This window comes from Sminthopsis crassicaudata, chromosome 3 (genome assembly GCF_048593235.1).
Source record: "Sminthopsis crassicaudata isolate SCR6 chromosome 3, ASM4859323v1, whole genome shotgun sequence".
NCBI classification, from domain to species: domain Eukaryota; kingdom Metazoa; phylum Chordata; class Mammalia; order Dasyuromorphia; family Dasyuridae; genus Sminthopsis; species Sminthopsis crassicaudata.
In genome coordinates, this window is record NC_133619.1 from 148,543,091 (window position 1) to 148,556,114 (window position 13,024).

A 13,024-nucleotide genomic window follows, 5' to 3' on the forward strand; every position below is an offset into this window, starting at 1 on the left:
TGTTGTTCAGTCATCTCAAGTCCTGTCCAATTCTTCATGACTCCATTTGGAGTTTTTTCTGGCAAAGATACTAAAACAGCTTCCACTTCCTTTTCCAGCTTATTTTACAGTTTGAAGAAACTGAGGTTAACAGGGTTAAGTGATTTACCCAGAATAATTCATCTAGTAAGTTGAAGCTATATTTGAACTCAGGAAGAGGAGACTTCCTGACTCCAGGTCCTGTATCCACTGAACCACCTACCTTCCCTTTAAAACACTATGTATTCCCATTAAAAACATGGGGAAGTATTTAATAAGAAAACAAGCCTGGTAATACAGCTTCAGTGGCTCTCCAGTACAAGATAAAAATTTTCTTTTCATGATCATCTGAAATCTTTCCCAATATAGCTTCATCCAACCTACCTTCCATGACTTACTTCATGACTTACTCCTTCTTGTGCATGTTACATTCCATCTATTGGCATTTTCCCATCCCAAACATCCCACTCTTTTACTATGTCACTCATGTTTGGAATGGTAACCCTCCTTATTGCCATCACCAGGAACCCTTAAAGGTTCTGATCAGAAGTTACCACTATGTATGTTTTTTTTTTAATCTTTCTAGTTATTACTGCCCCACAAAATTACTTATGTTATATATATATTTTTACCTAACTCATCTGTAGTTTTTTTTTTACATATCAGTTCAGCAGCTTAATCTCCCTAGAGTGGGAACCGTTTCATTTTTTGGTCTTGTATATTGAAAAATCTAGCATGGTCCTGTGCAGTTGGTACTTCATATATATTTATTGAATATTAAATAAATGTGTACATGTTACAAAAATATTTGAAAATTCTAAATATTTCCTTTGTATGTACAGCATCACTATTAATGGTAGCATATCTCAAGGTTTATTCTATTTTCATAATAAAATAGGATAATTTATGTATTTATGCCTTGATGGATACTGTTACCTTTTTCTTCATCTGAAAGTTCCTCTATCGGTTCCAGTAAGTGCAACTTGGATACCTGTTCTATTAATGAGGAAAAATAGGAATAGCACAAACAGGACAACAGAAGGACAAGGTCAAAGGAAAATTAGTCTTTTTTCTAACATAATTCTGAAAGTATGGTATAATTTCTATGGTAATTTTTCATAACTATATTAGGAAAGATTCATAAAATTCAATTTGTATAGGTATTTAAAGGAAGGTTTTTATCAGACTTGCAAATTGACTTTTTAAAATGCCGAAAAATAATATATAGTATTAATATACTTATATAATATTTATTTAGATTTATTTCACTTATAGAAATTTTTATTTACACTGTAGTTAGAGTAAGACTTCTTTTTTACTTTCACTAAGTCATAACCATTTCACTTTGCATTTTATTTTGGAAGAAATTTTAAAATATAACTAGCTTGTTTTATTTTAAAGTCAACTATACATGCAAAATGTTTTACGTTTTTATTTTCTACATAAAATACACTGATCTAGGCATGTGTTAGATTTAACCCATTTTCTTCATGTCAAACAGTCTAAATTATTTCATAGGATCAAGCATCTATATATCTGGAAAGGGCAATAGAACATATCTAAATTAGCCCTCTCACTTTAAGAATTAAGAACTGAGGCTCACTTCATTGCTTTTAAACAACTATTTTCATTACATTGGACAATATTCAGGTAGTACACCTGTTTTTGTTGTTGTTTTTCATTTTAGAATATTATATTCTTTACAGAGAATAGAAATAGATCTACTGATACCATATGAGAGAAAAAATCTAAAGCCTTTTAGAACATCTCTCCTAGTCAGCAACTCTATTATTTAACTTCTAAATGTATTTTGACTAATGTTTAGGCCTAAACTTACTTTAAAAATGCTGTTCAATAAATTTTTGAGAGAGAAAAAAAAACTTACTTTCAATGTGTGGATCAACAAAAGAAAGTAAAAAGGATAAAGAAATGTGAATAATTCATTTCTTAATTTCCCTGAAAGGCAAACTCAAGTCTATCATCTAATTCTTTTAATACTCCTTCTTTGAAAATTTTAAAAATACCCAATCTTTTTGATAAAATGTTATAGTTAAATAAGAATATAATTCAAAAAAAAGGGAAAGAAATCCCCTGGTTTCCACAAGACACTGAATTAATTAGCTGTTTTATATTATTGTAACTACTTTGGGTATAGAGAATAGAAACATTTTTATTAATTAAACCTATGCTTCAAATAACAAGGAAAAGGAAATTTGATCATACATGTTTCTCAGTGGAAAAAATTATTTTCTCTCTCACTGAATCCCTTGTATTCTGAATTCTAGTTACCCATAATAGCCGTGATTTCATAAAGTCCATCATATACCATCTATGATCATTTTAATAAAACTATAAACATTTAAACATTTTAATAAGACTAAAAAATTGCATGTTCTTACACTGAAGTTTCAGTTAATTATTCAGCACAGATTCTACCTTACACAACAATGCCTATTTTATTTAATAGAACTGGCCTCAGGACATAATTTGCTTTTCCAATTTAAAGAAGAAATTCTTAATAACACACGATTGTTATTATTTGGCAGTTTCTAAATTGAAGTGATAAAGAAGGAATTTCTTTCAAAAAGCTTCAAAGAAATGATTCTTTTTGTTGTTATTGTCCCTGTTCTAGAAGAGGATCATGACATCAGGGAGATGATGCCAGGACATGCAAGTGAATTGGATTTGAGTGAGGGAGGGCTGTACAAAGCCATCTGCCTCCCTTGTCCCTCCAGAGTTATCTGGGTCCAGTGACAACATACAGATCAACTGATTTTTCTTGTGCAGCATGATAGCTGAGTAAATATGTTAAGGGAGAAGTGGGGAGGGAGAAAGAAAAAATCTGAACACAAGGTTTTGCAAGAATGAATGTTGAAAATTATCACTGCATGCATTTTGAAAAGTAAAAAGCTATAATTATATATAAAAAAGAAAGATACAGGCAAAATGATTAGAGATGGCCTTGGATGAAATGATGAAATAGGAGAACTTGGCCTTTTTTAAAAAGCTGAGGTTTTCAACAGGTCTCAGCTTGAGATTGCACATAATCAGTGATTAAAGCTAAGTAGCCACTGAGACTAAGATTCTCCTCTTTCACCTAGTCCAAAATTATAAATAAACAAATATATCTAAGAGGGAAGACCCTCAGGGTTTCTGGCCAAAGCAGAAATGATTGCTATTTACATTCAAACTGAGTCAATTGGGACCCAAGAAAATAGTAAATGTACAACTCATCACTCAGTATAATTTTCATGTCTCATTTTTTCCACTCATGCTCAGCTGCTTTTTAATTGAAGAATGTGGGGAAAATGTGAATTTAATGTGACATTTTCTTATAGGTTAGGCAAATCAGTCTTAATTTGCAGTCACTACATACCTGATCATATATACTTCCCTATTTGTAGATTACTTTTTGCTTAATCAAAAATAATTTTGAATTTGAATTTTTTTAGACTTCCTTCAAAAAGAATTCATGATCTAATCATCATTCTGAAGTTTAAGTGTCATATATCTAAAATATGTAATAAAGAATACAGCCACACAAGTATGTGTACACCTGAAAGAGTGATTCACACATCTCTGAGAAGTTTCCTATCTTTCAGACACTTTTACTGCATAAAATGAGATAATTCTTAATTAGAGGGAAAATTCAATTAGTTTGGAACACTTTGCTATTTCTCAATGATATTATTAAACTGAGTTTTCATCACATATGATAAGGAAATATAAATATATAGGAGGAACTTACAGTAAATACTTACCAAAAACAAAACAAAACAAAACAGAAACAAAGTAGGGGGCAGCTAGGTGGTGCAGTGGATAGAGCACCAGCTCTGACTTCAGGAGGACCCGAGTTCAAATCTGATATCAGACACTTAACATTTCCTAATTGTGTGACCCTGGGCAAGCCACTTAACCCCAGCCTCGGAGGGGAGTAAAAGAGCAACAGTGGAATGTAAAGCAAAATTAAAACACTGACTAAATAATAGACATTAGATTTCATTTCGATATTAGCAAGAACAGCTTCAGATCAATGCAAATTGATCTACTTTACCTCATGATATTTTCTCTAATCTCTGGCAGATTAGATTATGTTTAGACAAGGATCAAAAACTGGCAATAATAATTTAGTCTATCATTGCATACATCTTTGCAATTATCTAGATGTTCTTAGTTAAATCATCCAAAATCCTTCCCTTAACTTTGGTTAAATTCAAATCATTCCACAGATCTTTTCTTTACTTATTCTTTTTTCTTTATAATTATCTTGTATTAAGCCTCACATTTAAGAGTTCCCTTTAGTATTAATTCATCATGCCTTCATAGCCCTGGTTTCCTTCAAGACTCAACTGAAGCACCATCTTCTGCAAGAGCTTTCCTTTCTTGATATCTCAATGTTCCTCCCCATGCTTCCACTCCCCAACAGGATAGTTTTCTTCCCTTCTCACCTCCCCCATTCTTATATCTTTTTAAAAGGTATTTTTAAAAGTATCAACTTAAAAAAAAACCTACCTTGTGATAGGTACGTTGCTAACACATTAGAGTAAGAAAGCAAAAACAGTCTTTGCCCTCAAGGAATTTACAGTTTAATTGGAGAAAGACAACATGCAAACAACAATGTTCAAACAACTTATATATCTATTTGTATATATATATGTATATATACATATATAGTATATGTATATATATATATATATATATGATAAATTGAAGATAATCAACAAAGGGAAGACACTAATTTTAAGGAAGACTGGGAAAGAATGATTGTAGAAGATGAAACTTCTCTCTCTCCTTCATCTAAGAAAGAAAAAGAGAAAGAAAGAAAGAGAGAGAGAGAGAGAGAGAGAGAGAGAGAGAGAGAGAGAGAGAGAGAGAGAGAGAGAGAGAGAGAGAGAGAGATTTGTATTGTTCAGTCATTTTTTAATTTGTCCAATTCTTCATGACTCCATTTGAGGTTTTCTTGAAAGATACTGGAATGGTTTGCCGTTTCCTTCTCCACTTCATTTTATAGATGGAGAAACTGAAGCAAACAGATTTAGTGATTTGCCCATGGTCATATGGCTAATAAATATCTAAAGGCCAGATTTGAACTCAGGGAGAAGAACCTTCTTGATTTTAGGCTCAGTATTATTCAATGTGCCATCTAACTGCATGCATATATGTGTGTATATATATATATATATATATATATATATATATATTCATTATAAATAAACACATACAAGCATTATTTTTCCAATAAACTAGCTTTTAGCTTTCTCTCTTGGGAATAATTAACTCATTGTCAGAAGTCAAAGACTGGAAAAGATATATATCAATATATATACATAAAATTTGTATGCACATACAATATGTATATATGTTATATACAAAATATGTGCAAACATAAATATTTGCGTGAATGTATGTATGTCTATGTAGATACAGGGATACATATAACTGGAAGGGATTATTTTTTTTGTTGGGTTTCTTATCTTCTTTCTAATCTTAGCAATTAGAATAATAACTAGGAAAGAGTAGGCATTTAATAAATGCTGATTGATGGATTGAAAGAATTCTGTTTATTGAGTGGGTAAAACATTTATTTGGGTAACTTATAAAATAATTGAAATACCAGTTTTGGACCCAAATGAAAAGCAGGATATGTGAGGAATGGAACAAATTAATATTTTCAATTTTCAAATATCTATCAAAATGCAAAGGTTTTAATGCACTGTCTAATTTTGTTTTTGATACTTTTTGTTTCAAATAATTTTTGTTTCAGTTGATCTGAGGAGACAGCAATCATCTGAAACATTTGAATAAATGAGCAAAAGTAAAATCACAAGCAAAACACACACAATTTCATAACTTTCTACTTAATTTGAGAAGTACATATAGGGAATGATTATAAATAATATGACTACTACATAATATTTTTCAAGTTTTGAGTTGTGATTAACCCAAACCCACTTTGTATACTACTCTGGCTGAGATAGGTACAATTAGTTTCTAGCTCTAGCCCAGAGCATCTGTAGTCTTTTATGAATGGAATACCAGGTTCTGACTCCCTCCATTATGCTGTGCAGAAGTTGGTATTAACCACTGGCTCACTTAAGGGGCAAGGAAGGGTACTGACCAAATGGAACTTGCCAATCAGCTATCTTGGGGAGGGGAAAGGATGAAGTGATGGTGGAAAGGAACTATATGGATTCATTCAGGCTAGGAAGGGAGTGTGGAATGGCTGCTAATTCTCACAAACTGAAAGTCCTATAAAGAAAAGGAGTATCAGGGGAGTGGATGGTGGCAACGGGGATCCACATGCCAAAGAAAACTAGCTCACATGCCATTTCTCTGACATGCATGCCATAATTTTCTGATCCCTGTTTTAGTTTTTATTTGGCTTCTAACCATGAATTAAGACTCCCAAGATAGAAACCTAAGTGGCAGATATTTGGAAAAATATGTTTTTCATTGAATATTTTCAAAGCTTCAGAAAAAAAACAACTATTTAAGCCTTTAGGCTTTCAATACTTAATAATAATAGTTGGCATTTATATAGTGACCAAAGTTTGACAATATTTCACCATTGAACTCATTTTATCCTTGCAACACTAAAAGGGTAAAGGACATTATTATATCCCCTTTTCAGTAAGGAAACTGAAGCAGAGATGACTTGCTCAATATCATAAAGCTTTTGAGAAAGGATCTAAGCACAGTTCTTCTTGGCTCTAAGTTCCACCTGCTATCTATGGTATCACTTGCTTCAAAGTCAAAGTCATGAGAGCCCAGAGATCACGGAAAATGCAACAGGTGTTAGTAAAAGAAGGAAAGAACCCTAGCTGGAGAAATACCAGATTGTGGCATTTGAGATCCTACTCTAAAAGCTTATTAACTTGTTGCCATCTATGAAACTCTACAGTAAAAACAAAATTAACAATGATTGTTAGCAAGTGTTTTATGATGTGGAGTATTCTGGACAAGTCATTCCCATCTCCTGGCTATATTTAAGTCCCAGCTAAAAATCCCACATTCTCCAGAAAACCTTTCCTGATCTTTCTTGATTCTAGGGCCTTACTTCTTTTGGTTATTTCCAATTCTCCTGTATACAACTTTGCTTGTACATATGATCTGCATGATGTCTTCTCCAATAGACTGTGAGTTCTAAGGGCATCCCTTTATTTAAATCATTAGTGTTTAGGACAGTGCTTGGCACATAGTAGGCACTTAGTCAATGGTTCCTAACTGACTCTAAAATTTTTCACTATTTTATTTCTCCATTTTCTCATTCATCATCTTTTCCTTTTACATGAAAATTTGTCTTTGTTGTATTATCTATAACAGCAATTCTACCAAAACTATGAAAATAAAAAAATTTGATACTGTACAAAACACACATCAGAATATCTACATAAAAACATATTTAGAGATAGCTAAAAGCATATTTACATTTATTTCCATGTTTGTAATTTTGTACTTGAGCTGAATTTATGGATAACTCTCACATATCAGAAATATTCTAAGACTTAGAGGCTTATTAATAGTTTTGCTTTCTTGTTTTCACAAATGTCTTCATTTCCCCCAATTATTCAGAATGGGCATGATCACAACAAAAACTAAGAATGGGGGAAAAACTAACACTATAAATAAGTAATATATTATAAATACTGTATCATGAGAGACTAACTATCAATTCCCTGGATTTCATGTTACTGAATGCACTGAAGGGCCAATTGTGGAATAAGTCAAATTTTCTGTCACATTGCCCACATGGACCAATAATTAATGGTTGTTCTCATGCATTGAAGGCACATTTGAAGTATTCTTGGCATAGAGAGCATGTCAGACAAGTTTTATATGGATGTCTGTCCATTAATACACCTTCTTTCATTGAATAATGAGAAATTCAATTCAAGAAATCCTCAGAAGCTGAATGGGCTCAGGGACCCTAATCTTGCTGAGACTCAATATACTCAGCATACTGGACTCCATTGGACTCTATGGTCCCATCCAACTCAAATCCCATGATTCTTCTTGTTTTTATACTCAAGAGCAAGAGACATCATACAGAGGAAACATTTGCTAGATAAAAAGGTGAAATCATATCACTTTTTGGACACTTATTTACTCTTTTACTCTTATTTACTTTTACTCTTTTACTCCAGGCAACTTATTCTCGCTTTCATTATCCTCATTGTAAAGTACAATCCAAGCTTTGTGTGGTTGCTATTATGAAAGTGTGTTGTAAACTTTAAAACTTTACAGAAATTACTATTATATATGCCCTATTATGACATTGTCTACTGTTTGGAGGACATCAGCCAACTGATGTCTTTACTTCTTTATCAAACTCTATTTTTTCCATTATCTGCATCCAAAGAGTTTTTCCCTCTTCTGTTACTATAGCTATAAATACTTAAAAATTATCACTATTCCCTTGTGGGGAAAAAAGGGTATATACTTGTCAACACTACATGATAAGCTAACTCTTCACTGCTCTCCATCTCATTTCACTACTTCCCTGCTCGTTTTCGTTTTATTCCAAACCTAATAGTAGTATAAATAATTTACTTAGTGAGAAAAATATTGCTATAAAGAGCACTAATATGTTTAATCTAGAACAGGTTTGTAAAGGTTCCCCTATTCAATATGCTGCAAGACTTATCATTTTCTGTAATTAATTAAATCCTTTCCCCCATGCCAAATTTGTTTATCATATTTTTGTTTAAAAATTCAAGAGTTTATATGACATAGTGTATCTTGCTAGTGAGACAGGTGCTATTTTATTTTCTATCAGCCTTAAACACAAGGGTATGCTCATTATTTTATATATATCATGCCAGTTGGAATAATTTTTTTAAAATTGTGCGTACCTGCTGGTGAAATGATTTGTTAAGTTTTAAAACCCTGCTATGCCTTATTGTGAATGTTATCATGGAAAGAATAGCAATACTAAATTCTGATTTTAAAAATCTAAGCTTTAAGAAAATTCAAATTCCAGCATAGCAGACTTTTTTTGTTCCTGTAAGTTAAAACCATTTATTTGAGTCCTAGCTATATAATGAATAACAAATAAATGTCTTTAATTTATAGGGAAAAATCTTCCTCCATTCACATTTTTGTAGAAAGTACTTAGAAGCTAGCTTTGACAAGGCTTTCTAGCATTATTACTATAAAAAGATGAAAGAATTCTCTACCTTAAATTTTAGTTCATTCTAAAAGAAAGTAACAAACCAAGTTATCAATTCAGATGAATCTCAGTTCCAAATAATATAGACCAAAGTAAAATCTATAAATGGATATCTCTATGTTTCTGGTCATTCTGACATCAGAATTCATCTGTTACTCTAGGGGAATATGTCCTAGAGACTCTCCCTATTACAAATAAATTCATTCGTCAGACTTTAACTAAGAAAACCCTAGGACAGTACACCATCGAATAACAGAAGAGTCGAGTCTAAATAATTACTTTATCTAAAATCTAATTCTCATCCTAACTACTTAGTTGTGTAGTTAGCCTTAAAGATCTTAAGAGCTGATGATGAACAAGATATTCATCATAGTATAACGCCATGGGAGTTATAAAACTCTGGTATTTTATGTGAAAAAATAAAATGACTATTCCATAGACATTTCACTTTTATGCATCTGTTTTGCCCTTTGGAGAGAGAGGGACTATTAGTTCTAACAGTACAGATGTTTCTAACTAAAGATGATAAATTTATTTTTCTTGGTCTTGCCACGTCTAACTCCCAGTGAGCAAATTCTCTCTGCCAATACAAACCAGCAAGTATTCTACATTTTATATCAGAGAACTGTCTGGATGATCTGAGACAGTTCCAAAGGACTTGTGAGGGAAAATGCCATGCGTATCCAGAGAAAGAACTATGAAGTCTGAATGCAGATCAAAGCATGCTATTATTACTTTTAAAAATTTGTTTTTTATTTTTTGTTTCTCGTGATTTTCCCCTTTTGTTCTGATTCTTTTTTTCACAACATGAATGTGCATGTATAACATAAATCAAATTGATTGCTTTCTTGGGGAGGGGGAAGATGAGGGAAGGGAAATATTTGGAACTCAAAATTTTCAAAATGAATGTTGAAAACTATCTTTATGTGTAATTAGAAAAAATAGGATACTATTATAATGCTTTTAAGAAGAGAGAATCGCCTGAGGTCAATGAAAAGTTAGTGTCGAATAACTAGTAAATGATTCCTGAATAAGGCCAAAGTTCCTAACATTTATGTATAAAAGAATTATTCTGCCTTTCATCTTAAACTTCACAATCAATTGGGTGAGGGCTAATGGAAAAAAAAGTGTTTGACTTCCCTTATTGCCAGAATTTCGCTTTCTAATTAGTGGGAGAGTCAAGTGAACTCCAATGGTCCTTCCTCACCTCACAAGCCACAGAAGGAAGCATGTCAGCATCACTATCCTGTCCTTGGTTCGTGGCATTTCAAAGAGTTGTGATGCCACAAGGGAATAGGGGAGGAGAATTAGGGGAAGCAGCTGGCTGAATTTTAACTGGAGGCCTGCTAGAGACAACCAACTCCTGAGAACCAAATGTTAAATTTTTAGTTTGGGCATTTATACCTCAATATTCGGCAAATGCTACCATTAAGATTTGATTTATTGTTCTGTTGAATGTCTAGACTTAAGAAAGTGTGAATAATGCACATTAAACTTACAAGTGTTTCTTGTGTACTACTATTTTTCCTCTGGAGAGCCAACAGTTAAATATTTACCAGGACGTTCTTGATCTTAACTAACCTTAAATATCTTATCTACTTTTCAGCATTTCTTTGGCACCAGAAATAACCTTGATGTACTGAACCACAGAATGAAAATGATAGATAGTAAATGCTAACCTTTTATTATGAAATATAGAAGGCTGATGAAAATGAAGGTAGGAAGGGCAGGAAAAAGACATAAAAACCCACTAGTAGAAGAAAAAAAGATAAATAATCAGCAACATTATACCAAAGTATTATTCTCCTGTTAAAATAATGAAATAGGATAAAAATAGAAATATTATGGCTAAGAAATAACAATTTTGAAACATTAATTCTTGAGACAATTTTTCTTAAAGATGAAATACTGGAGAATTCCCATAAATAATCAACATGGAAATTTCTACCATTAAACTATTATAGGAAAAATTTGTGTGTTCTAAACACTTGTGGAACTACAAGATGTAAATATCAAAGGAAGTATAAGAATTTATAGATTACATATTGAATTCACATTTTTAAAGACTTTAATCACTTATATTGGAATTAAGGAGAAATAAATCATAATAAAGAACTTCATGAGTCAGTTAGTGAGTAAAAGAATCCTTTTTTTATGCAGACATTATGGGCTAGGTACATTATGAGCAGAGAAGAGTGCTTGTAAGGCAATAGGTCTTGGTAGACGTACTACTTAGCTCAACTATAATATCAGAGATTGAAGGCTACTCTTAACAGGTGAAATATAGTAGTTAATTATGTCTGCCACTTAATAGCTTTTAGAAGCATTAATAATTTAATATAGGAAAAATAGTGTTTCAACTATGATTGTTTATAAATACTATAAAGTAGATTGTCTAAAAAAAGTATTTGATCACTTAATGCCACAAGCTAGAAAATAAAATTAAATTAAATTAAATATGGCTACAAATATTATTATAATCTACATGACTTTCAAGAAGGTTGATATTAAAAGTGTTACTAAAAATGACAAAGGCTATTAAAGAGATCTGGTCATTTAGACTACAAACTGTTCCAGGGAAAGAGTCTCTTCTAATGGGTTCTAAAATTTTTTCCTTTTGGTCATTATCACATGACTTTTATAGATTATTTTGCTCAGCCAATCATTGAAGCTAACTAAATGAAACTGTGACTTTCTATTACATTCAAAGTTAAAAAAACAATCCACACAATGCCCTGTGGCTTGTACTGGATGGCTGGTCTAATATAAACTCACATTTTTTTTCTTACTTAACATCAACTACCAAAAATCACATATGAGAAGACATACTATTGGGTGAGGAAAATTTAAAAAACATTTTTGAAGTTATTACCAACCAATGAATAAATTTATACTTTCTGATCTTAATAATATCAAATATAGAGATTAGTTTTATTAAGTGTTCTGTGATCACTGTTTTCTCTTCTATTTAGCCCATAGAAATATTTTCAGTTAATAAGTTATCTAACTCAATGTGGTAACTTAACATAAAACACTGAGCCGATTGCTGAAACTTACCTTGCACTACTACTGTTTGACTTGATTTAGAATCCAAACTCTTTAACGCCAAAGCATTCACTGAAATGGTATAGAAAAGAAAAAAGAAAAAAGAGCTAACCAACTTTCATAATTAAATCTAAATAATCTGATCATGACAACAAATAAAAGCTATACAAATCAGACATAATTATACGAGAATATTAATATTTCTTTCCATATGTAAAGACAAATCATTTCTAAATAATTCAGAATTTAAAAATATTAAATCATATCCTAAATGGGATCTTAAGAGATCATGTGGCCCACTTCTAGCCTTTAAGAGAAAACAGTCAAAGACATGAGTACGTATGATCTACATCTACATTTTTCAGGTGAAAAGCCCTTTTCTGAACATTCAGCAGTCCTTCTCTATGTTCTCTTTTGCACAGTTTTTATGTTCTGTAGTGTCATTCATTTGTGCATTTTGTTTTTCCAGTTTAGTTGTACTTAACCGATAGCCTTTCTTCCTCCGTTCTACTTTCTATAGACTTTTCCATTAATGTAACAGTCATTTAAATTAAAAGCATTGTCTACCATCTCTACTCGTTACCCTAAAACAAGAATGTCACTTGAAATTCCAATATGACCCATGGTCCTCATGTGCAAAACAATATAAGCTTATTTTTACACTCTGTGCCTACAGAACAGTATTGTATTTACATGTTCTTCCTTAATAACATGACTTAGATACAATGTTCTGCAGGTTTCCCATTTATACTGGATTTCAGCAGCCCTATTTTTGGAGAGGGAAAGTAAGAA

At 32.0% G+C, this 13,024-nt stretch overlaps 1 protein-coding gene across 5 annotated transcripts in view; it reads right to left on the reverse strand.

The window, feature by feature from the left end:
- Positions 1-13,024, reverse strand: part of DZIP1 (DAZ interacting zinc finger protein 1) — a 102,105-nt gene that overhangs the window by 46,802 nt on the left and 42,279 nt on the right. For 3 of the 5 annotated variants that reach the window (XM_074299362.1, XM_074299366.1, XM_074299363.1), the window contains 2 exons: positions 12,245-12,304; positions 955-1,014 (listed from right to left, as the gene is read on the reverse strand). In XM_074299362.1, coding sequence (XP_074155463.1) covers positions 955-1,014; positions 12,245-12,304 — 120 coding nt within the window. The remainder of the gene's footprint in view (positions 1-954; positions 1,015-12,244; positions 12,305-13,024) is intronic. The other 2 variants (XM_074299365.1, XM_074299364.1) reach the window with 1 other exon arrangement.